The 25,093-nt window shown below is 35.1% G+C and overlaps 1 protein-coding gene across 6 annotated transcripts in view; it reads left to right on the top strand.

Moving 5' to 3' along the window:
* The window catches only part of ERC2 (ELKS/RAB6-interacting/CAST family member 2), a 521,662-nt gene that overhangs the window by 230,391 nt on the left and 266,178 nt on the right, over nt 1-25,093 (top strand). For 4 of the 6 annotated variants that reach the window (XM_040593123.1, XM_040593127.1, XM_040593124.1 and 1 more), the window contains 2 exons: nt 331-342; nt 14,826-14,961. In XM_040593123.1, coding sequence (XP_040449057.1) covers nt 331-342; nt 14,826-14,961 — 148 coding nt within the window. The remainder of the gene's footprint in view (nt 1-330; nt 343-14,825; nt 14,962-25,093) is intronic. The other 2 variants (XM_040593126.1, XM_040593128.1) reach the window with 1 other exon arrangement.

The following is a 25,093-nucleotide window of genomic DNA, read 5'->3' on the forward strand; positions in this document are numbered from 1 at the left end:
TCCATCTGATTTATTTGTTGCATTGTCTGTGTGTGTGCATTTGGATGGTTATAAATATGGATGGCTTTCCACAGGCCACAAATGACAAAAGATGCAATTTTACTTTAAAATTTCTGTTTTATTCAGTGCACGGTGAGGTTATATTGCTACAGAAATTTTATTTCTTGCTTTCCCTTCTCCCCCCTTTTTTATTTTAATAAAATCTGCTGATATAACATCTGCTTGTTATATTTTTAAAGAACTAATGTGTTCCTCCCTTTATTCTCTTCTGTTGTCTTCCTCCTTATCTGTTTTTCTCCAAACTGCTGCTTTCATCCCTACTCCAAACAGCTTGACTTCCAGGTCAGTATTTTCTGCTCTCCTACTTAATTGCTCCTTCCACAATTAAGGTTTTCATTGATGCTTCATTTATTTGGCCATTTTGATTTGATAATAACTTCTGTTTGCCCTTTTTTTCGTTCATTTTTCTTCTGCTTGTCTTTACTGTGAAGTTTTTGGTCATACCATTTCTAGATCAGAAACTTTACAGTGAAAGAATGCTTTTGCCTGTAAGAAAAAAATGTTTATGAACAACATATTAAATTCATATGTTGTTATGTGTGCAGATTTTTTTCTTCTTTCAGTTTTATTACCTTTGTTTAGGGAGTTCAACATTGGCAATAGCTTTACGGTAGACAACTCTACCCAGCAGGTAATGGATTGAATAATGAAAATAGTATACACAAATCAGGGCCTTATTCCTAATACTTTACCATCACCCCTTTTACTGTTATTACAAACATAATAGAATGAATTGGACTAGTTCAGCTTCTGGTTCAGAAACTTTTAGCCATTTGGTGCAGGTTCTGGACCAGCACATAACTGCAAGGGAGGCAATATGTATGTGTATGTTTTATGTGCTGGTTTTGTATGTAGCATCATCTAGTCAGATCCATGTTTTTCTTCTGGATTTTAGATTAGTTTAGCTAGAATTTGTGCTTGTGCGCTGTTTTTGAGTTATCAAGTACTGTTACATGTCTTGTTGTGGTTGTTGAAAGTAAAAATTGATCTAGTCAGTATTTTTTTCTGTTAGCAGGCCTTGATGTTAATTTCCCTTTCTCATGCTTATGAATGGCTGTAAAGTGTAAGTTAGTGATGTCTTAAAGTATATACTTGCTATTTTAGAAACAAATAACTTTTTATCATTTGGACTATGGGTTCATCTGCTTCCTCCTTTCCCCATTCATTTCAGAATGTGGCTTTATTTATCTTCCCCTGTGGCAGGTATTTTTAAGACAGTTCGGTACTCCTAATCTCATCCCTTACTCTTCAGTTTCTGAAATTGGTGATTGAAGGTTGCACAGAGTTTTGTTTCCTGTGCTGAAGGAGCTTTGCTTTAGGCAGGAATAGACCTGGGTTTCAGTCATTATCAATGTAGAAAGTATTTACTTCTTAACAGATCAATCAGACAGGAGTACAAAGGTGAGTGTATACTGCAAAGACGTTGCAGGTAGCTTTCAGCTACCAAAGTTTTGCATTTGCAGATATAGTATCAGGTTGGCATGCAGTACCTTTGACTAGAATCATGGCGAATGTCCAATCTGCCTTTATATTGTGTTTAGATCTGGAGTTTTCAGAATTTTTATGTTGATGTATACTTCTTGCACTGCTTTGTTCTTTGTTCATACAGAAGCAGAGCTTGCCAGTTTGGGAGAGTTTTGGTATCTTTGTCTCCAAACCAAGCACAGTTCACGTTTCATGGTTCAGACGTGTCAGGAAAGTTTCTGACGTGGATGCCTTTGAACTGTATGGCAAAAGATGGCTCATTATGAAAACATTGATAAGGCAAGAGGGTTTTTTTCCTGATGTGCTTTAATGCACATCACAACCCCAAGTTACTTTCCAGCTGGAAAATTTTGTTTCTGAAATTTGAGGCTTATTGATTGCAGTAACGAATTGGACAAAAATTTTCAGTTTATTGTCTATCTACTACAAGCACATTTTAATGTGCTTGAGTGAATAGTTATTACACTTGAATTATAAAAATACTTAATTTATTTTCAGAACCTTTCTTTCTTTCAGAAATTAATCAAATGCATTTATTCTGGAATTGGCTATGATGAAATTAGTGTCTGAATGTAACCACTCTGGCATTTCTATCAAAACGTACTCAACATTGATTGAAAACCTCTATAGCCAGGAGGAGCTTAAAGAAAGGTATTATGCTATGCAGTTGTCATTATGCTTGATTTCACTGGAATTTCATGATTGGTATGCAGAAACATTTGTTCAGCAGTTGGAGGTGCAATTTCTGTTATGTTTTATTGACCTAAAAAAACAGCTGACCTTGTTGAAGCAAACTGTCCTCGTAACCCTGCCAACTTTCACCCCTAGAGTCCTATAGAAGTTGTAGCATATGATCAGAGTTTATTGTGGGATTTCAGTGAAGTGTTAAGTTTTTGCAGCTTGAATCGTCATCAAGGTCAAAACTTAAGAAGCAGCTCTATTAATTTTCAATCTTGTAATCAATATGTTCTTAGCTGTCATTTTATTCATCTCTATTTGTATAAGCTTAGAATGATTAGAAAAATGCTGCATCTATTTTATAACATGGCTGGCTATTGATAGTGATGGTAAACAAGAAAACTGAATACATTGGCATAACCCCTTGCCACGTGCGTCTACCTATACAATACAAAATGTTCTGAGCACGAGAATCGGTACAGATTTTTTTTTTTTTTTCCATTTAGGTTACAGCAGGTTATATACTCCCCAAACTTTTCTGCCTGCAGATAAATGTGATCGATACTTTTTCCATGTATAATATAATGACCAGTGCTAGAAATTTTCCCACCAGCTTCTGATGTTGGTCTTCCTAATTGTTTCCATAGGAGGCTAGAGCTCAATGAGATGAGTAAGGCAAGGTTTAACGGAGTTTTATATTTAACTTACAAGCCTTCCACAGTTTTGTCAAATGTCAGTTTGATGGTTCCAAGGGCAGAGTGATATGTTGTTCAAAGATAATTTCCCTGGAGAAATTGAGATAGTGTACTAATGAAAACTGAGAGAATCTATGATACACGTTACTCTTCTGAGAGACTGGTTATTCTGAGTGAAAAACACAGTTGTCACATTGGATAACAGGCAGATTGTTGTCATGTCTTTCTGTTCTAGTCCATTTGCTACATATACAGAATCAACATTTTAACATTGTGAACATGTTGATGTTTAAACATTTTGAAAGAGATTAAGGTTTGAGAAGAAATTATTTAGATTTATCTGATTACATGCGTGGTTTTGAATTCATGTGCATTTATATTTTATTTCATTTAAGAAATAATAAAGTAGAAAGTTTATGTCCTTGGAATTCTGCTTTCTTAAAGAAGAAAAGTATAATAATAATAAATTACAAAATAAGCAGAAATAATAGTGATAAACAATAAAAAGATAGATATGGTTGGATCCCTGGGACAGGATAATGCATTGGTCATTTTTATCCTGCTCACTCCTGAACTGGTCTACTCACTTCTATACTTTGGCCATTCAGTTTGCTTAAAGGAATGCAGAGGTTAAAATAATTTCTGAGACAACTAGAAATGGACTATTTAAATAAGGAAGGATATTTTGTAATTTCTTAGTGATGTGGTTTGTTTTGTTTTGATTTGGAGTGTAAATACTCTGTGGAAGTAAATGGATATGCAGCATGGATATGGGATATGAGGAAAGCTCTGCTTCTCTGAAGAAAAAAATGCCCGCTTTGGGCTGGGCTTGACACCACAGTTCTGTGTTGGGGAAGAGAAGACATAAGGAACCGCTGGTTGCTGTTTCACAGTCACTAATTTCAAAAAAGAGTGCTGCTACAGAGCCTTCTCTAGACCTGGTGCTTCCACTAGTTTCCCCAAGGGGAAGATCCACAGAGCATATTTCTTCACTGCCTGGACGTGTGAATCAAGCAGCCGTACAGCACTCCACTGTGGAGCTTGGTGACTGCCTGGGTGCAACGCTGTCAGGATTCCCTGTGTACAGCGGAGGGGTATGTGAGCGAAGGGTCTTTGTGAGATAGCGCAGCTTACCCTCAAAAAGCTGTGACTGAAAAGAGACAGAGGAACTAAATTTAGGAATTGGGGTGTTGGTAGAACCACTTCTTCCACTTGCATTGTTTGCTTCCATAATGCCAAGAGCAGCATGCCTAGACAACATGATTGTGACTGGACTGAAATGCTGTGATCTGAATTTGTAAGGGGAAGTTAGTATGTCAAAACAAGAAATCATACAAAGTGTACCTGGTTTTGTTGGGGTTTTTTTGAGGTCTGAAGAGGTTACTGCAAAAGCATGGAAAGTTTGATTTATGTATTGAATGATAATGGCTGGATTGGTCCTGAGAATGGCTAGGTTGAGCCAGGAGTTGCAGTCAAAAGATTTTATTGAGAAGGAAATTGTAATGAAACATGAAGTGCAACAGAGGAGACTTGATCCTGACTGCTGTAGTGCTGTCAGGCTGAGCTGGACATGCTGTGGAGCAGTTGGATGCCCAGAATAGCTGGACAGAGTCAAGAGTTGGTGGGATTTTTTTCACTGTTTTTGTTTGGTTAGGTTTTTTTTTGTTCTTTTTTTTTTTTTTAAAGGTTGCCTGGACAAGAACTGGAAAGGACCTGATAAAGCAGCAGCAGGACTGCAACTTCTTGGTTGCAAATGTCAAGCAACAAACTGTTTCCAGTTACTGGTTACAGTAATTGCTATTGGTATCAATTAATAAAATAGCTGAGCAAGCAGTTGGCATATTATATCAGATCAGATAGCCTTCTCATCTAGTGTCAGGTCACCAGCAGTATTTGTGGTGGTTTTTTTTTTTTTTTTTTTTTTAAAGAAGAATAACAGAAGAAAATACACAACAATCCTGGGTGTACAAAAGATGTATGACACGTGAATCTTCTGGTACGAATTTCACACATGTTCATATAAAGTGTCATCCAGTAAGAATGTGCTGAGAAAGACAGTAGTGCAACGCACTGTATTTGAGTTTCAGTGGTTGCAGTGCAGATATGTGTTGAAACAAAGTGATATGAACCATAGTTTGGAACAGGATTTTAGTAGGTCTTTTTCATTCATGCATTATCCTCATGTGGATATTTCTAGCATCTCTCTAGAGCTTCGGAGGGAACTGTGTCAGACTAAACACTTCTTAAACAAAGATTTTGGAAAACTTCCCAGATTGTGTGTTAGGTAAACTCTTCCACGTTTTTGTCTTTGAGGTGAGAAATGTTTCAGTGACTTCTGTGACGCTCGCTTTATTTCTACCAGGCAGAGTTGTTGGTTCTCTCAAGGCAGCAATGTATTTTTGTGGTGCATTTGGAGTCAAAATAGTTGTCACACTGAAGCGCTGTCATATTAAGTATTAAGAAATCTTAAACTAGGCTTCAAACATTTGAATGTATGAGATTTAAGGGGGGGGGCAAGGAAGAAGAAGAAGAAAAAAAAAAGGTATTTGAATTTGTGGGGTATTTTTACCCAGGAATAGAATTGCCTTGTGTTTTTTGAGATCTCTGTGGGCTGCAAGCTTGCTCCTTTGAGTGAGACTGAAATAGCTATGTAATCCATTGGTAACAGGAGCTGGGAACATAATGAAAACATTGAATGTACCAAAAATTCATTTATCTTAACTGTTAACTGTGGGCATTTCAGCATTTTTGCATCCAACTAGAGAATTCAAGATGTAGGAATCAAATTATTTGGAGATTCTAAAAATATTGTTTGGTTTGAGTGATACTTTTTTTCCCTATTGTTTGTACTGGTCATTTTTGTTCCAGTCCTTTATATCAGCATAGAGAGAACACAAAGGGTGCTTCTCAGTTCTCCTGGTGAGTAGATGGAGCATGAGCTATGGCATGGAGTTTGCCCTAGTCTCAGCTTCAGGTGAATGGCAGAAAGAAGACCAAGCATTCTTCTTCAGTAAGAGATCACAGTATTATATCTCTGAGGGGTGTAGTAGAATAGTGGCCTTTATTACCAAAAGATAAAGTCAGTTTGGCCAAAGTTAACCAGAGTATTACCTTCCTCCAGATTTTCTTGTCTAAAAGGCAGCAAGATTTTACTCAATTGGTATTAGTTTATTTTGTAAGGGAAGGTCTTCATGTCCTCTTAGCCTTCCTGGCAGTGGGGGCAATCCAGCTTCAGGGTGACAATGTTTTCCTGTCTCTGTAGAGGCATCCAGTCAAACTTTCATTTTCATCCCATGTTACAATAGATATGCTAAGGAAGCTGAGCTACTCCCATTTATGTCACTGTAGAATAGATGCTTTTTTCAGTTCTACAGCACCACTGTAAAACTGAAATCGTGTCACAGGGTCAGCCATAGGGTGGTACACACAGTTTAGGTGTTTAAACAGTTAAAAAGGCAATTAGTTCAGGCAGTTGAAGTCTCGTCCCTTGTCCTTTTCAGTGGGTGGTAGAGAGGGGAAAATACAGTTCTTCTGTAAAGAAAAGGATAAGAGTGGGAATAAGATCTGTCAGATTTTCTGCTTTGGAATAGTGAGGGCAAAGATGGGACAGGATAGACAGGATTTTTTTTTCTATAGGATGGTAATAGGTTAGTCCGACATGCAAAGACAAGAATCCCTTGGGATTTGGGGATGAAGTATTCCTCCAAAATGTGGCCTTTATGATAACAGACATGGAAAAATATCAGGTTTGTTTGGGGTTTTTTTTTGAGTCTGTCTAAACAAGAATCAAGGAATGATCTCCACACACAAACCCCACCCCACCCCAGAAGGAAGTCTTCAACAACATTTTACTTGTATGTAACCACCATGTAGTGGTTTGTATTAATCTGTTATTTTTTGGTTTCTGAGCTTTTTATGTTGGTCTGTCAAATTTTCACGTTAAAAGCAGAAAGACTCCCAAATTCAAAAGAAGCAGAAGAAATTTTATTTTTTCAAAATGGTGCAATAGCTTTGAAGTAAGAGAATGGAGCTGATTTACATCAATGTTATACTTCAGTCCCAGATGAACCAGTATAAGCCATGTTCTCCTTAAAGCAGGGAAGTACCTGGCCACTTACGTTTTTCAGAATTCAGGTGCATTGTATAATGTTATCAAATGGAATAAAGAGGCTGTGCAGAGAAAGTATTACAATTTTTGGCACCCATTTAAACAAAGTAACAGATATTCATCAAACTGTCAGAATATCCAAAGAGAAAAACCTCAAATGTAATAATTAATTACTCTGGAGGGGGTGACATGTTAGAAGTGGTAAATCGCTTAATTGTAGTTTTGGGACTTTCTTAGGCTCCGTTCTACATACCTTGGTTGTTCTGTGGGTGGAGTATATCGTATCAGTGGTGAATCTGCAGTTGGTGTGGGTTGTGGATCAATTCTGGTAGGGCATCCCTGAAACAGTTCACACTAATGCATTTAGGCCTGCAACATATATACATTCTTCTGTGTTTTGAAGACTCCCTGTTGGGAGAACCAGGCAGCTGCTTTGTATCATTGTTTTTCCCATTTTTCTTTATGGTGCTGCAGTACTGACATGCCTTACTTCAATGAGGAATACTCTTCTTCTGTGCAGCTTTGGGCAAACTAATTCTTTTCTCACTCTTAACAAATGTACTGGCAATAAATAGTTGCATTCTGTGTTGCTGTAAAATGACGTTTACTAGTCAGTAGATGTCTCAGAAAAAAATAATTTTGTACAATGGTGAGATGGCTTTACAGTCAGTAGATTTCATTTTACAAGGAAAAAGGGAAATTTCTTATGAAATAAAATGTTATTATTTTATATGTTAATAAATGTTCATCTGTTTTCTTCCTGTGGTTATGAATCTATTTGTCATTTTATATCAGGGCATAAAGCTAGATGAGTGATTTAACCTGGAATGTACAAGCAGTCTAACTTCTGAGCATCATCTGTGTTATGAAAAAGGGTAAATCGCAATATAATTTTTTGCCATCAAGGGAGAAAGAATAAAAGTTATTTAGAAACTAAGCTCTGTTGGACATGCTGGCTGTGTCAAAATAATTAATTTCTTATTGGCTGGGATGATTGCTTTTGGTTTTGCATTGAAAGTATTAATTTTATATCATCATGACAATTAGTTAACAAAAATAAAATAAGAAATGTTAGGAATAAGAAAAACTCCCAAATTTTAAAAGATTTTTTAGATGCTAATAATTCTTTGTTATAGAATCTGGATTACAAAAAAAAAAACCACCCAACAACCTGGAAGTTTTTGTAAATGCAAATGACAACACAGAAAGATATTACTCAGTTTTTTATTAGCATATCATAAATCTTAAGGTGATTAGAGTCTAACATTAAAAAAAAATAGCAGTCAAGCATGAGGGCTTTCTTTTAGAAAAATTGTGGTATATTAGTTTTCTTTGTCATGTCAAAATTTTGGCCTGTCATGCATATGGGTTTTCTGGTCATCATGATACCTGTTTTCCCCAGACAAATCCATCGGTGGGTTGTAAGTGATTACACAGTGTCCTTGTGTATTTGTGTCACAATGTCTCTTGTGATGTTTACAGTTTGCTAGTGTCTAACCCATCTTTGTTGTTCAGGTTTATATGTTGAAAGTATCAAATACATTTGTATTCCAGGAAAGTGCCAGAAACAATATTTAACTTTGCTCATATCCTAATGGAAAATCTTTCCTATGGATTTAAATGTAGTTGGATCTGAATTTTAAAGAATTACCCTTATGCTGTTGTTTTAAATGACAGCCTATGTGTACTGTCATTTTTAAGACAGCGAGAACTGAACTGTTGGGAATATTTCTATGAGTCTTACTGAATTAATGTAGTTCAGAGCGGACATTCACATGGACAGGATTTACAGGATCAGGTCCTTCTGCGTGACTAGCTCCTGAGATCCAGAGTGCCTAGTGAAATGTTAATGTTTTTTTTATTGCTCCCATGTGAATCGTTTGTAAAGGTGTGGACTATTTATAAAGGAGAAAGAGATGATCTGTTAAAAAAAAAATAAATTCTTGCAAGTAATGATATTGGTAATATTCTACCCAGCACATGCCTGGAACAATAGCTGAAAATATTTGATTATTTAAAATGTGTACTGAATTAAATTTTGAAATGTATTTCTGAGACTTTCCTATTTTATAGAAATTACTTGTTTTGACTAAATTATTGTATTTAGTAAAATATTTCTTTTTTCCTGAGAATATTCTTTGGTAAGTTTATTGCACTCTGATATTTTTTGTTTTGTTTTGTTTGTTTGTTGAGGAGTACAGGTTCCTAGCATACAGAAGAATTTTTTGATTGACTTTGAGACAGCTGCTCCCATTGTAATATTGTTTAATATGATGAAAAATATTACAGAGACATATTGCTTTAGAAAATGGTACAAATTTTTCTCTTGGGAGTATTTTCATGTCTGCATTTTTTGGATGCTTTGAGGGGAAAAAATATCTTTATGAAATAGTGTGAAGGCTATACTAAGCATGTAACACTTATCTTTGGCTGACATTACCAATTTTTTGGCCAACGTACCCAGGTGGCTAATTAAAGCTAGGAATTTAATGAAATAATGTGATTTTCTGTAGCTATCAGAGATGAAAGCATTGGAGTTTAGACAACAGTTGCACTACTGTAAAATGAAGTCTGAAAGATACATATGTGTGGAAACTCCAATGTTAATATTTGTCTTTAATAGTTTTATTGAAGGAATTAAATGTACTGTAGTTGGAGCTACAAGATCAATTTGTATGCTATTCCAGAAGAACAAGAAAAAACCACAAAATAACATGGTTAAACATAGTCATTACACTTAGTAATATTCATGCTGTCAAGAACTAAGTGCTACTACTGTTTTAATATTTCTTTTTTTGCTGATCAGGGGTCTGGATCTCCATGACACTGATGTCTATTTCTTACAAAGGCATATCAATTAAAAAATTGAATAGAATGAATGGCTAAGTGTAATTGATGTAAGGGCCTCTTGCTGTTTGCACAGCAAGATTAAGGGGCTCTGGGCTCCTTGGTCTAGACTCATAAGAGACAAAACTATAGGGCTGTGTAAGAATTTTTTTTGTCTTTTCCTTTCACCTACCTTGTGCGGATATATATGATATTCTAAGTATACCTAAATATTTAGCAGTCATAGTTTCATGGTTCTTCAGGAATATCAGAAACCGGAGCTGTTACAGTCTATTGATTCCTGTCTTAGCAGTTTAAAACCATCTTTCTGAAAGTTGTTGGATGCTGAGGAAAACAGATGTAGGCATTGCCGTGGTTTGGATACCTTATTTCAAGTCTAGTGCCCAGCTGAGGTGGAAATTAATGGCTGTGGAGCGTTCCATTTATGAGAAAGATTATAAAAATTATCCCAGGTCCAGAAGATTCAGGAAGTAGAGTGGGAAATTGTGACTGGCCAATTTTTACTGGAGTAGCATAGCTATGGTCTACTGTGTGTTTACAGTTCAGAGCAATGGCTTGATATAGGTTTAAAAAAATTAGTAAACTCAGTTTAAAATACAGTAAGGTAGTTTCTAGAGAAGTATTTTACTTTATATAGTCTTCTCTTCATTAGGAATGAGAGAATGTCTAATGTACTAGAATCAAATTTTATATAGAATTTTTTCTTATATCTAATGTTCTTCATCTCTTCTTTATTAACTTCCAGTATCATTGTCATCAAGTATTTATGTGGCATGGGTGTGGTTTTGTTTTGTTTTTTTTCTTTAAAACTATTCAGGATGTGCTTACATTCTAGCTCCATTTTGAAGACAGCTTAGTTCCATTCGGAATTCTTTTTTTGTCGATAGATTAAGCTGCTAGTTGTTTTATGGCAATTGCTGACTGGCTCTAACCATAGAAACACAAATGGAAATTTAAGTTTGTTATCTGAAAAAGTGATATTAACTAGCCATTTTAATGTTTGGCCAAGATTAAGCATCTGTGTAAAGTGTTGCTTCTCTACACTGCTCTTTAGACTGCTTTTTTCCTCCTTAAATGTTATGAGCTCAGAGCATCATTGCTTTAAACCAGATGTGGTGTTGGCACTGCTTTAGTGTGCTCTGGGCTTGGGTGCTTTAGAACTGGTTTGAAGACTGGCTTTCCAGTTACGTGATGTTTGTAAAATTATATACGCAGCATAGTTTTCCATAATAACTACCTTGAGATGACTGTAGTGCCTAGTTTAGTGGTTAAAGAATTTAGCTCACTATAAGGTAACATATACCCAACTTCAAAATGAAGTATAGCAAAGTGGAGAATCAGAAAGCTGTGGGTTTCATCTTACTGCTTTGGGGCAGTTAGACTATCAAACAAAGAATACTTTTGCATATATTTTACTACCAGAATATGATTAATGTGTGATGGTAAGATCAATTCTACTGCCCAGGCCCCTGCGGTGTACATTTCAGATTCTGAAGACAATGTATCGTAACCAGTAATGTTTTATTTATTTTACTCTGTCCAATGAATTCTGTGGTCTTACTACTTTAAATTGAAACAGTGTAGCAGAGCACATGAAACTAATACCTCATGATAAAGAATAATGTAGATTCAACTATTCATATCAGCATAACTACTAGTAAACTAACTATGTTGGTATTTTATATTCCATATGGTAATGGCATATGGTATTTTGTGCTGATTGTGTACTGTTCCCAAATGTGGTTTTATTTCTCATGCGTAATTTTTGCTTATGCTAATCTATTTTATTAAAAAGTGTTTTAGAAACAGGGAAGTGTGAAAAAACACCAGAGCAAGCATACTCAAAAAATACATTGTATCAAGGATTATGTTTGATATATTCGCTGTTTAAAAAAGAATAATGGTGGAGAATGTGTTCTTGTATTAATTTCCTGTGTTGAACTCCTCCTGTACCTTTAATGCAGGCCTAAAAACCTACTCAGCTTGGCTTTTTAACTGTTAGCATTTTCATTTCCATAGACATGTAGTCAGCTGTGGAAGAAAGAGAGGCTATGACACAGCTTTCTTTTATTTCCTTCTCTTTAAGATTTTGCATATCACAGACACCAGATGTTTTGCTTTGCAACTTTACCATGTTCTACTTTTCAGAATTCTACTTAGACAGAAACTGAAATGGGAGGTCGTGAGAGGGAAGGGTTACAAAAGACACAGTTAGCATTGGCATAAATTTGAACTTTTTACAGAGATTAAATATAAATTAATTTATAATTTATTCAGCATTAGATTAGAAAGCATTTTACATTTTAACAGCACAAAGTCATATAACCCCACCAGGATTTCTGCCAAATACCGTGTTTATATATGTAGTTGTGAAAGTCAATTTTTCTAGTATTAATTTTGGTTTTATGCTGTTTAGGTCTATGCTTACAATTATGTGACAGATCCATGAAAGAGAACTGATTTTCAATTGAAGCTGCACAGAACATGTAATGTATATTTGTATACTTGATTAGAAAGACAAAGGGAATCACTCTAAAATTCTTGAATAAATTTATTTAAAAATATACAATTCAATAGTTAAACCTATTATATTCTTTAGGACCTAGAAACAAGTTTAAACTGGGGCATGCAGTTTCTGGGATTTTTTTGTCAATATGTCAGTATAACTTTGACAGAAATATCCCTGCTGTTTTTAGCGCTGTCATGTTGCCCGGTTATTACTGGCTAGCTGTGGTGGTGTTGTGTTTTTCAGAAAATTAACCTTTCTTAAAACACTCTGATAAAATACTGGTGATTTATGATATACTCCATGTCTATTGAGGTAGGTCTCATGTAGGCAAGGTTTCTTCTCACCATCGTATAGTGTATTTTTTGTTCTCAAGTGAACTTGATTTGGGAATCCAAACATGTCAGAAATCTACCAAGACACAGTTCTAGTGCTGTACTGACGGTCGCTTTGAGCTGGGGAAAAGGAGTTTTTTCTTGTGAACCTTGTCATTTTGTTAAAGGTGTGTCTAAAGGAGGAGAGAGCCTTAGGTGTATAGTTAATTAGAACTATATAAGGGTACTATAAAAAATATTTGAGACTATTTAAGGAAGGTACAGCTTAAGGTCTCAAAGTCTCTAGCATTGTAGGATGCTAACTCCCAACTAGAGTTCGTTCAACCTAGATAAGCTCAGCTGTTCATCTTCCAGTCACTATTTTCTGTAATTTAGAAATTATTGTACTAAAAAGAAATAAATTTTAAAAGGATAGCCTTGATTTTTTTTCTCCCCCTCCTCCGAAACTGGTCTATTTTCTGGTTAGAGTGTCTTTTTGGGGATTCTTTTAGTTTTATGATATGTATAGTTTTAATGGATTTTATTTCTAACGTTAACGAATGAGTACAAAACACAGATGCTGTAAATGGATTATCAGTTTGGCTAATCTATCTTTTTGTGCCTTACCAGGCTGATGCAAACTCTTGAGCACAACTACAGGATAAATCTGTTTTTCAAATAGAGGAATTCATACTTGTCTTTCATACTTGTCTTTCTAGAAAAATTATCTGTGAGCTTGATGTGGATTCTTTTTAAAAGCAAAAATATTTATTTGAATTAGTTTTACCCTCTTCTATTTTTCTAAGCAAGTCACAGTTGCTTTCTTAGTAAAAATATATTAGCTTTTCTGTTATGTATTGTACCTACAAACTTTTATATGAAGTGCCTTCTAAGAATTTTTAATAGCATGGCAACATTTATTGATTACAGATTCATTGTTATTTTTTCAGTATAAATAAGTAGTGAATAAAACAGTGGTAGGACAAAGAAACTAGTGGTAGAAGTAAGTATAAAATGCCCTAGTTCCTTTAGCATAATAAAATAAGTGCAAGAAATGTATTCTCTAACTTTTGGGGTTTTTTTACTGAAAATTCTAATGTGGAAGGAACAGAGACAGTTTCCATGATCCTTTTGGGCCCTACATAATATTCTCTTTATTTGCCAAAATAGGATTAGTGAGCACATCTCATTAGGAATTTGCACATGATTTTATTTTAATATAGATGAAAGGGATCAAATTCCTCAAAGTCGAAAAAAGTAGAAAAAACAGTATCTGAGAATCCAATCAGATAGAAATCATTTCTGCAAGGATATTTTTTCTGTGCCTGCCAGGCAAAATTAGTGTGCCTTCTTTCCTGAAAGGTTGTATTCTAAGTAACAGAATCAGGAAAGCTTCTGGTAACTTAATGAATAAGATCCAGAGCAAAAGATAATTCAACATAGAAACAATTTTTTTTTGAGTACAGTCTTAACAAAATAAAATAAATGTTGGCGATATTGTTTCATTTTCATTAGAAGCTACTCTTAAATCTATTTGTTGATAATCTTTTGTAGAAAGAAGTCTTGTTATTAAAAAAGATAAATATGTAATGTTTTTGTACAAAGCTATTTGTAAAAGCATTCTTTATTCTTCATGGCATTTATGACTTGACCTTCTACCCCATCACACTTTCATCCTCAGAAACATTGTATTTATAGTCCAGGTTTTCAAAAATAGAATTTCACATCAGTCATCACCTTCACCTTCTACTTCCTTTGAAATTAATGCTGCTTAGAACACCCATTAAAATTGTTCCCAAGTTCACTGAGCGTGTAAGGACTGTTGGATATCTCCCTCTGTTGCAATTTTTCTGTGTACTTAGAACATGTATAAGTATTTGTGAGCAAACGATAGAAAAAATCTTGCAGGTCCAAATAAATGCTTTTCACTCTTGCATAATCTGATGGTATTAAACCTGTTTTGATATGCCATCTTGAAAACAAGATGAAGTTTTACTGTTTACATCTGATACTTGGAATACTTGTATCTGTTGGAGAAACGATGTCTTGTGTCATAGTCACAAGTTAATTTGTAGGGAAAAAGAAGTGATTGCAGTCATTAACCCTAATGTATATGTGTATACAATTCTTAGACATATGAAGGACCAAAACAAGAAGGTTGCCAATCTGAAGCACAATCAGCAAATGGAGAAAAAGAAGAATGCACAATTGTTGGAAGAAGTTCGTAGGCGAGAGGACAATATGACTGACAATTCTCAGCATTTACAAGTGAGTTTATTTTTCAGTTGTGTTTTATAACCATCAAGAAAAAAAAATACACTTCTGTTCCACTGTGTGCCTTTCAAGTTGTATAATGAATCTTTTCCCAGAAAGAGCTTATGGATCTCACCTGTCCTACCAGAAGATGTACTACTAACTTCAGTTGCGTACATGAAATATTTGGTATTTAGAGTGAGGAAAAAGCAATATAATTTGAAGCCCTCTCCTCACAAGGACTGTATTTTACTTATTTAAAAACAAGTCCTTATTGTTTTGAGGAGTGTCAGAAAATAGAAGGATAATTATCCTTTCTGGATTCTGTTTCTGTGCTATTCACAGCAGTATATCCACAAGCCACAGTAAGGTTATGTAGTGTGGTTATGAATGTGCAGCATGTTTGAATATCAAGTAGTTATGTGCCGTGATTTTTTTTTTTTTCCTTTTTTTTCTTTCCTTTTTTTCCTTGGCAGGCATTTACATAGCTGGGTGATTAGCTCTGTAAAATATGATTTAGTTTTTGAAGAGCACTAAACTGTGCCATATTTTCATGTGTAGAGATTGAATGCAACAACATTTGAGACCCATGAGTCGGTCCCTGTTCTGTCTCTAGATATAGCTCTTCACGTTAAATTCCACTGTCTGGGAATGAAATTCTATATCAGCAAGGATATCATCATCTGGTTTCATACTCAAATCATTTAATGGGTGTGATTTGATCTTATTAACTAACTCTCTGTACATGCATGTGTAGTAGATTAAAAGGGTGAGGATAGATTGTCTAACAGGTTAATGGTGAATTTGGAATCCTCACCAAAGATCGTTTTTATCTTATGTATTTATATGCAGCATAGAGTAGCTATAGCTGTCTAATTTGACACATCTCTACTAATCATTACTGCACAGTTATTACATCAATAACCTTTTTCTTACAGTTGGCAAGAAAAGGTAGTCCTATCTTTTTATTTAAGACAGACTTTTAACCTTTTGCTGAAAGTTTCTACAGTTTGTAAGTCACTGGATTCAAGCATTGAGATTTGAAAGGTAATTAGCTGATCTGGTTAAACGATACACTACATATTAGGGAATTTGTATTAAAGACTACAAAATGAGTTTGATGCATGACTTAAAAATATTGTCTGAGATCTGACCATGAAAAAATATGAAGTATTGATTTTTGTCAACAACATAAATGTCTCCATACCCAGTGTTTCTAGGCAAGTCTGATTTACTGTGCAAAATGTCAATTTTGCTTTGTTCCGGTTGATATAACGGTTTCCTTGAAAATTTCCAGTAGATGGAACTTGACCTTGACTTGTTTCATATGCTACTGTATTTCTCGTGTGTTCCTATATGCAAAATGGAGAAATTAACACCATGCCTCGCTTTGGGCTTAAGTTGGTGAAACTGTATGTCAGAATTAAGTTTGGGAAATGATATTTTCTTTATGCATCTGTGTAGTGTTATGTATACTTTATGGCCTTGTTCATTACATATGATTACATCACCATGCATTCTACTGCACATGATACAGCAATAAAGCCCCACGAATTTTTTGACCTGAGAATATGATATATCAAAATTAAATTTCAGTTTTGAGCAGCTACTTGCAATTAATGTGGTTCAATAAAGAGAATATATTAGAGCTATAATTTTTCCCAATATTATTTTGGAAATCTACTAGAGTGGGGTGATCACTAGAGAATAGAAGTAATTTCTAGGGTCTCTGAAGTAACTGCTATACTTGGAGCTTTCAAGTCATGTGATGAGAATGGGTCTACCAAATGAAAGCAGCACGGCTGAATAACCTGAATTTAGAAAGAAAAACCCGTCTGCTGTATAGCTCTTCTGTGCCGTTCAGTTGGCTATAAAGCATTTACCCAGAACAGTTCATGAAAACCAGTTAACTACTATTTCTCTGTTACTATGCCTTAAAATGTTAATAATTTAATATTGTGTGCTTCGACATATTACTTTCAGTAATGTATGTGTGTATGTGTCATGGCCCATCCTACAGTTGCTGAGCTGCTAGGACAGTGAAAGAGAGGATCCTAGCTGCTTCTGTGTATCAGTAGGTGCTTTGCATTCCCCAACTCTTCCTCCAGTAGCTGTAAGAACAACAGGAGGAGTTGAGTGTTGGTTGTCTGTGCTGCTGGCATGCTGGTACAGCTAATCCTGCCTTCTCTGGCATAAGCAGAACAGGCAATCTGCTGCTCTTGTCAGTTTGCTGCCATAACTAGTTGGTTTATTTCCTATGTCTAAAACATTTCCTCATTTCCTTGGCTTATTTCTTCCCATGTCTGCCTTCATGTTAACTGTTCTGTTCGTGCAGGGCTGGATGTGTTCTCTCATTGCAGTTTGCTGCTTTAATGAATTAGACTGGCTGTCACTGCATGGATCACAGGGAAGGCAAAGCCCTGAAAATGGCTTGTTTGACTTAAAGTGAGCCATAAAACACCTGGAGATGTGCATTTGCAAGTAGAAGTTTAACTCTACAGTACTATGACATGTTCAAGTAAAACCCTAAGGGAGCAAAGTGAATGGAGAGGTGTGGAGAAAAGCAGCCAAACTTGCTGAACATCTGGCAGTTTTTTCCTTCCCCAGTAAATTAAGCTAGAGAGTTGCTTTGGTCTAGTAGGTACAGGAGGCCATTTCACTGCATCAAGCAACCCCTTCCAAAGTGGGCTTGATAAAGTGTCCTTTTTTTCTGTTGTTCTTGTGAGGGAAAGGAATTACTATTCTCTGTGGAAGTACTTTACGGTTTGTTTTCAAAAATGAAACACAAAGTTAATTGTTTCAGTAAAAGCTCATGATATGACATGTATATTTAATGGAAACATTTCCCTGCCATCATACTGGAAGCTTAAGGTTTCCTTATCATTGCAAGGTTTGGGGAGCTTTTAGTTCTTCTACATAAGCACCATAGTGAATCCTGGAAGTAAAACAAATAGTTTGACATTGAATAGCGGATGTAACATGCCTCTGATGTGCATTTATTCTGCTATAGGAGAGTATTTTAAGTTTTTTGACTGGTATTATTTGTTTTATATGTGTAAGGCAGTTACAAATATTAAATGAGTCTGATAAGTAGGTGGTTGCCTGGTTAAAAAGCCAAACAAACTAAAGCTCCAGTCAATTAGCCTTGGTATACAAAGGAACTTTTTTTCGTAAGTTATTTAAAAAAGACTCCTCCTCCTCTGTGGAGTTGTTTAAAGAGCAGGTATCTCTTAAAATGCAAGTTTTTCCTTTAAAAAGTTTTGATCAAGAGCACTAGTGGATGCAGTTATGATTTTGATTGGCCTGTATGACTTGTTATTTCAGGGTAATTTTGACTTGAGGCTTTTGTAAGTTGTCACATAAAACTATGTCGTGTATTTAGCTTAAGATAAACATTTACTCCTGTAATATTTAGCCACAAATGCCTGAGTGCAGGGATGGAACCCACCTGCTTTCCGCAGGTCTGAGTATGCAGCTACATTTGTAAGTGTCCTAGATTTGAACTTATATATGCATGTGTTCAAAAGGATACATATAATGCAGTATGTAATAGGTAAATTTATTTTCTTTCCTACCCACCCAAGCATAAAATATTTTCCCCAGGAAGGAAAATATAAACTGAAGTTCTAGTGATGTGAACATATAGAGAATTCAAATTGGGATATAAAAGTTGACTAAATGAACAATCTGACAGAGTAGAATACTTGATCACTCTTTATATTAAATTTTGGTTTATAAATAATATGTAGAGTTATTAAAATGGAACAGTGGTGATCTAAGGATTTAAGTGAGGCAGAATTTGTGGGGAGACACATGATGTGAGATATATTATGTGCTTTGAAAAAGAAATTTCTGGAAGTACTATACACCTGCTAATTAAAAATGAAATTAATTGGTATTTCAATCAATATTGAATTGACATCTTAGTAAACTATAGATATCTGATCACCTTTTCTTGTTACTGTTTATAATGCTTTCTACTACGTTTAGTAGAAACACCGTATGTTTATAGGCATTTATAACAGATAGTTCTTGTGTCTATAGTGTACTTGTTACATTTGTGAATGATGTATTGAGCTGTTAAGGTAAAGTATATCCCAAAATTCTCTGGCCCAATGTAATGATTGTATTTGTTGGCTAGCTGTGAGAAACTGGCTGTTAGCTAGCTGTGATAAGCTCAGCTGAGAAATAAGAGCAATTAGACTAGTCAAATTACGTTTACTCCAGCCAAGTCTCAATCTTTTTGCAGAAGTCCTGGGAAACATGTAATAAGAAAGCTAGTATAATTGTCCGTGGACCATTCAGGGCATCATTCAGGGCAAACTGAAGCAATCTGTTGAATTGCCATCCATTTTGTACAGCTCAAGTGGGGGTTGAAGCTCTACCCATTCAGCTGTCCACTTGCTTTCTGGTAGGTCTGACAAAATTCAGAATTCTGTCGTTTCTTTGAAGCTTCAATAGGATACAATAGCTCCTGAGGCTTATAACATCATGTCTATTTGTGATATATTTCATGATCTTTTCAGATAAAAGCCTCTCAAAACTGGTTCATATCCTAGCATCAGTGCTTTCAGGTCAAGTTTGAATTTTTGATGGCCCCATCTCACAGCACTCCAGTGCCACTGCTGTGATGGAGAGTGCCCTGGGATGCCTGGGGAGGGAATTCACTTTGGTCTCCCTCAGCTATCAGCAATAATTGTGAGTGATGCTTCAGGTGTGGTTTTGGGGGGTTATTTGGATCACTGTAAAATTGGAAACATCAGGGAGTCAGACTTTAGATTATTTCTTGGGAATGAAGAATAGTTGTGAGGTTTTCTGCTTTTTCCTTCCACAAATCAAGGGCAGACCTGTGCAAATCTTGCCAGCCGTGATGGTCATACATTACATAAAGCATCACAGCAGGAGACCTGGCCCTTGAACAGTTTATCATGAATTTTTTTGAGAATGTTATATCTAACATGCATTCATTTTTCTCTCTTTTTTGTTCATCTTAAAAAGATAAGCCTTTTTGAGAAATGCTGAGCCAAGAAATATACAAGTATCATGTCATAAAGTTGTGCATAATTCCTCAAATCTATTTGCAGGATCTTGAAATGTTATAGATGTGAAATATGTTTATTTCCTGAGATGTGTTTTTCTTGATTCTTGTATGGAACATGGTTGTTCCAGTAACACTGTTACCTCAGTTGAATTGGGAAAGAAAACATTTGCATAATGTTGAGAACTTGAGTGGATTTGGTTTTGATTCTGATTTTCAAACCTGCTGTAATAACAACAACAACAATGTCCTTTCTCTTCTCTAGAGTAAACAGTAAGAATGTGAGTGTAATAATATTCCCATTATGTCTCATCACATAACCTCAAAGGAAGTTAAATGTACACTTTTGTCTTATTATACTTTTCAGAAATGTAAAGTATCATTTTCATAAGTGAATCGAACCTTATGGAATCATATCTGTGCTAAGTTCAGAAACACTTCCTCTTTGGAAACCTTATGTGAACTGTCTGACACATACATGTCTCAAGAGAGGTACAGGGATGACCCTGAAAAAAGTTTAAAAGTTTAATACCCTTTTCTGCTCTGATCTACACAGCTTCTGGGTATTTCCACCCTTTCTTCTGGTTTATATACTGGAAAAGTTTTTGAGTTTCCTAATGTTTTAAATGCTTGGGTTATTTGTCACGATTCTCTTACAGGTAGCTTGGACTTTCTTTTGGCAGAAATCCACATGCTGAAAAGTAATATTTGACTAAAAAACCTGGTTTTGAGTGAGACAGTGTGTAGTTCTCATTTATTTCAAATATCATATACAGGCAGCTTGATCAATGCTCTAAGCCTGAAGTACCATGAAACAGATTGTGTACACATGTAAGTTTCCCAGGTGTGAATATCTCTCTTTTTAAAGTGTCCAGCATATTAGCCTTGCTTTGTCACTGGACATACTGAGGCAAGGCAAAAATTTCAGTTTTTCAATAGTTATGTACTGGCTGGAAATTTAGTCTTTAGATAATGAATAAACATGATTAGGAGAAAGTCTTATCAAAACAGATAGAAGAACTGGGTAGTTAACTGCTCTCTGATTCTTGCTATGTGAATATCTCTGATATCTTACTTGCTAAAAATAGAACCCAAGAGATTTCACAGCTAGTCAGTGTGAATCCTTAAACTTGGATTTGTTTATTTTTCACTCTGTGCTTCAGCATATAATTTTCATCTTCAGAATAGTTCTAGAGATACAAAATATCCTGAAGACATTGCTCATTACCATATGGTTTTACCATTTTAAAATAAAAAAGAAGGATGGCCTAAACAAGGGCTATACCTGGCATCAATCTATTATGATTTTTCACTTAATGCAGTGTATTTCCTACTGCATTGTCTCAAAAACTTTGAAACTATAATATTAATAAAAAAGAGGAAGCTAGGGAATGAGATGAAGTCTTGTAAATAAAAATGAACAGAGCAGTGTAATCAGTTCAGAGACAGAGGAAACAGACGTGACTTATGCAGACAGGTATTAGTATATGTAGCTGACATAAGGCAGTAGAGAATTCATTGCATAAACAAAGTCTTGTATTTATTAGTGCTGAAATACATACGCAGTGAGAAAACTCAACCTTTAAAGAGGTTAAAAGCATGAGTTACTGTATTAAAAGTGAATTCTAGTTTAAGCGTGCATCCAAAGGTGGACCTATACCTCTTTGGAAGGCTTTAATAGTTCCAAGTGTTTAGGAGTTTTTCTGTCTTCAGAAGGCTGGTCTTTTTGTGGAGAAAGATGGAGCTAAGATTGGGATTTTGCCTTTTACACCATTCCTCTTTGATTTCAAGTGCATGCGTGAAAAACACCTTGTGGTCTAGCTCTGATGGTGGGAATTGTTCCCCACCTCTCATTTAGGTCTGGGCACAGAATAAGGGGAAATACGTGATCACTCTTAATTTTGTCTTTCTCAATATTATGAGCAATCAGAACATACAGATGAGATATGATGGAGATGGACTTTGGGAAATATGTAAAGAGGCAAGAGAAAGGATAAGATGTGGCCTGCATGCAAAACTTGTGAAGATCTTACCTCTAAGATTTCTGCTCTCAGATACAAATATTTTGAAACAAAGGGCAAGGGGGGGTTTGCAAGTCTGTGTAGGTGTCAGCTGCAACAAGTCTTTCAGTCTTTAGTGTAAGTTAGTAAACAATCATAAGGTTTTGCTAGCAGTTCAGTGACAAATTCAGAAGATGGGGTAAGCTACAGCTAGAATGAAGTTCTCCCTTTAAAGTTTCCATCCACTTGTTTATGGAAAATACAGAACAGAAACATGTTTTTATTATGATTGCAGTGATTTAAAAACTTATTTTACCGGAACTTTTCTACAATTAAAGCAGAAGCTTAATAATGCACTTGACATTTTACATCAAAGACTGTGATGGTCTTGTGTTGTAGATGTTCCATTTAATATTGTAGTCCATGTAGAAATATTTCCATCAACCTTATTTCTAGCGTTTCACACTAAATTGTAATTTTTTTTGACTGGATACATTTGTTAAAGCTGTTGCAAGTACTTTTAAACAAATGAGTTGATTCCAAGTGCAAGTGAGCAATTTTTGAAATTTTTGCCTAAGTTCTCCATATATAGTCTACAGCATTAATAAACTAACATGCAAAGAAATAGAAAAGTCAATATTTTATGCTAGCTTTCTGTAACACATCGACAGAATTCTCTTCAATTTATTGCTTGAAAACTAAAATACTTTCTTGTATGCTTCTGTTTTCAAGCTATAAGTTCCTTGGGGACTGTAGGATTTTGTCTTTAAGCTGAAGTTCTGTCAGTTTGAAGGAAAATTAGTGTTAGTGTACATATGAAATAGTTTTACCCTTATGAAGCAAGAACTATGTACTAGCAATGGGGAGAACCAAGCACAGCAGATGACACAATTGTGTGCAGGTTCATGGGTACTTCCTTTGGCATTTGTCTACTTCTCTAATTATAGCTGGATTTTGCCAAGATAGAGCATAGCTAATAACTACAACCTCAAGAATGTCTAGACTTAGGCAAAATGTACAGCTTATAAATTTCACTTAAAGTTCAGGGAGCTTTTTTTCTCTTGTGTGTATCTATGAAAAAGGCAGGATTGAATTTTCTTAAAGCAGTCATTTTCATGCAGCTGAACATAAATTTTTAATGGACATTTTGAAAAAGTTGAACTTAACAAAACTGTCTTTTCTGTGATTCATTGATAACCAAAATATATAAAATTCTTTGAGTGGAGACTCAGGCAGTGGGTAACAGAAAAAATAAATGGCCCTGTGATCATTTAGTGCAATATATTAAAAATTGACTACCAGATTAGTGCATACTTACAAAAATCAGACTAATCAGTTCAAACACACGTAAGACTATCGAGGACACAGCTAGTGTATTTATCTTCAGATTTCTAACAAAAAATGAATATAAATTCAGATTGTAAACATGGATGGACGTTTAAGAATTTTCCTTCCTTGGCCTGTGGAAGTTCCATAAGTTGTGGATAAATTCCATATGTGTTGCTGAAATGTGTGTTGAACTTCAGCCAGTAGTTTAAGATTATGTTGAAGAAAATATTTCTAAAAGGTTTCAGATGAAGAGAAGTATTTGAGAGTCTAGAGAGGGCAGGAAGGTTGATTGGTAGGTCTGAGGATCAATACCAGAAGTGGGTTTTTTCTTTGGGGATTTACTTTGACATTTGTTTTCATTGTGCAATGTAATCCCCAGAAGCCAAAACTACTCTTGTTATAAAATGTCCCTGTGGACAATCTGTGAAAATCTCACTTGAAGATCAGTTTCCACTAGACTTACAGTCTCTTAAATCTTTTTTTCTTTGTCATAATTGCTAGGTTGACAAAAGTGACTCGGTGTTCTGTGGTATGTTGGTCTAACCAGCTATAACATATAAAAAAAGTTTAATGGGTAAGACGTTATCAGTACAACTGTCATATGTAGTTGTCATGTTGTTTCGTTCATCTAGAGTATTAAATTATATGAGTATGTATAAAATAACATGAATTTATTACCTTTGGGTTTTTAAGCAAGGACACAGTATTATAGAACATTATATATAATTATTAGTACAACCTTTGCACTATTACAAGGACTTCTAGAGCATCCCATATAAGAAAGTCTGAATACTGACTTTCTCATCTTTCTCAGTTTCTACCGTTAAGTCAGAAACATAATATTTTCCAGTGTTGTCTAAATAATCTTAATTCACTGACTTTAGTTACCCAAGAATAAAACTTGGGCATCTTGATTAGCAAACGAAGCTAAATTTGTATATTCTAGCATAGTTATTTAGAAATTTGTGAACTGCAATTATTTACAAGTATTTTATGTTTAGATTAAGTAAGTTATTTCTTCCATGTGCTTTAATAAATGCTTTGTTAGTTGAAAAGGGCATATACGGCAAGGCACGGGAAGGAAGAGAACCTGTTGGGAAAACAAAACTGCAATAATAGGAGAAAGGATAAATTTAATGTGATACACCTTTTTTTCTCCCCCTCAGTATTTATGTAATAACTCACACATGTGGGACTCCTGCAGTCTCCAGGGGGCAATCACATTCAACATGCATCAAAAGAAATAGTTCAGTTAAACCAACTCTCCCTACCCAGCAATAATTACCACAGGTTTACACTGAGATATAGTTGCAAAGGTTAGTCAGTAGGGCATCTGCAAATCAAGTCATATGTCAACTCTACATCAATAACCTCATTATAATACATGTTAGTATTTCAGCACATGACTGTCCAATATAGCATTCCACATATAGTTCATTTTTAACTTTTGCATTGACTTATAGCTCATCTAATATTTTACTAACTTACGTATTTAAACACTCTGTATTACATAAATTATAATCAATGACAAAAACAATGATTTAGACTGCAATTCTGCAAAGTGAAATTGCAATAAAATGTCTGACCCTATTTGTGTAGCTGTCTTCAATATAAGATGAATATAGGAAGTTTAACCCTGTAATATAAAAACAATATAATGGAAATGCCTATTAGCATCGATTTTCCAATTTAGGCATTGCCTAAAAATTTTACCTATGCTTTTTTTATTTTTAGTTTTCACAAATGAAAGCTATTTCCCTATATATAAACTAGCACAAAA

Source organism: Falco naumanni, chromosome 4 (genome assembly GCF_017639655.2).
Source record: "Falco naumanni isolate bFalNau1 chromosome 4, bFalNau1.pat, whole genome shotgun sequence".
NCBI classification, from domain to species: domain Eukaryota; kingdom Metazoa; phylum Chordata; class Aves; order Falconiformes; family Falconidae; genus Falco; species Falco naumanni.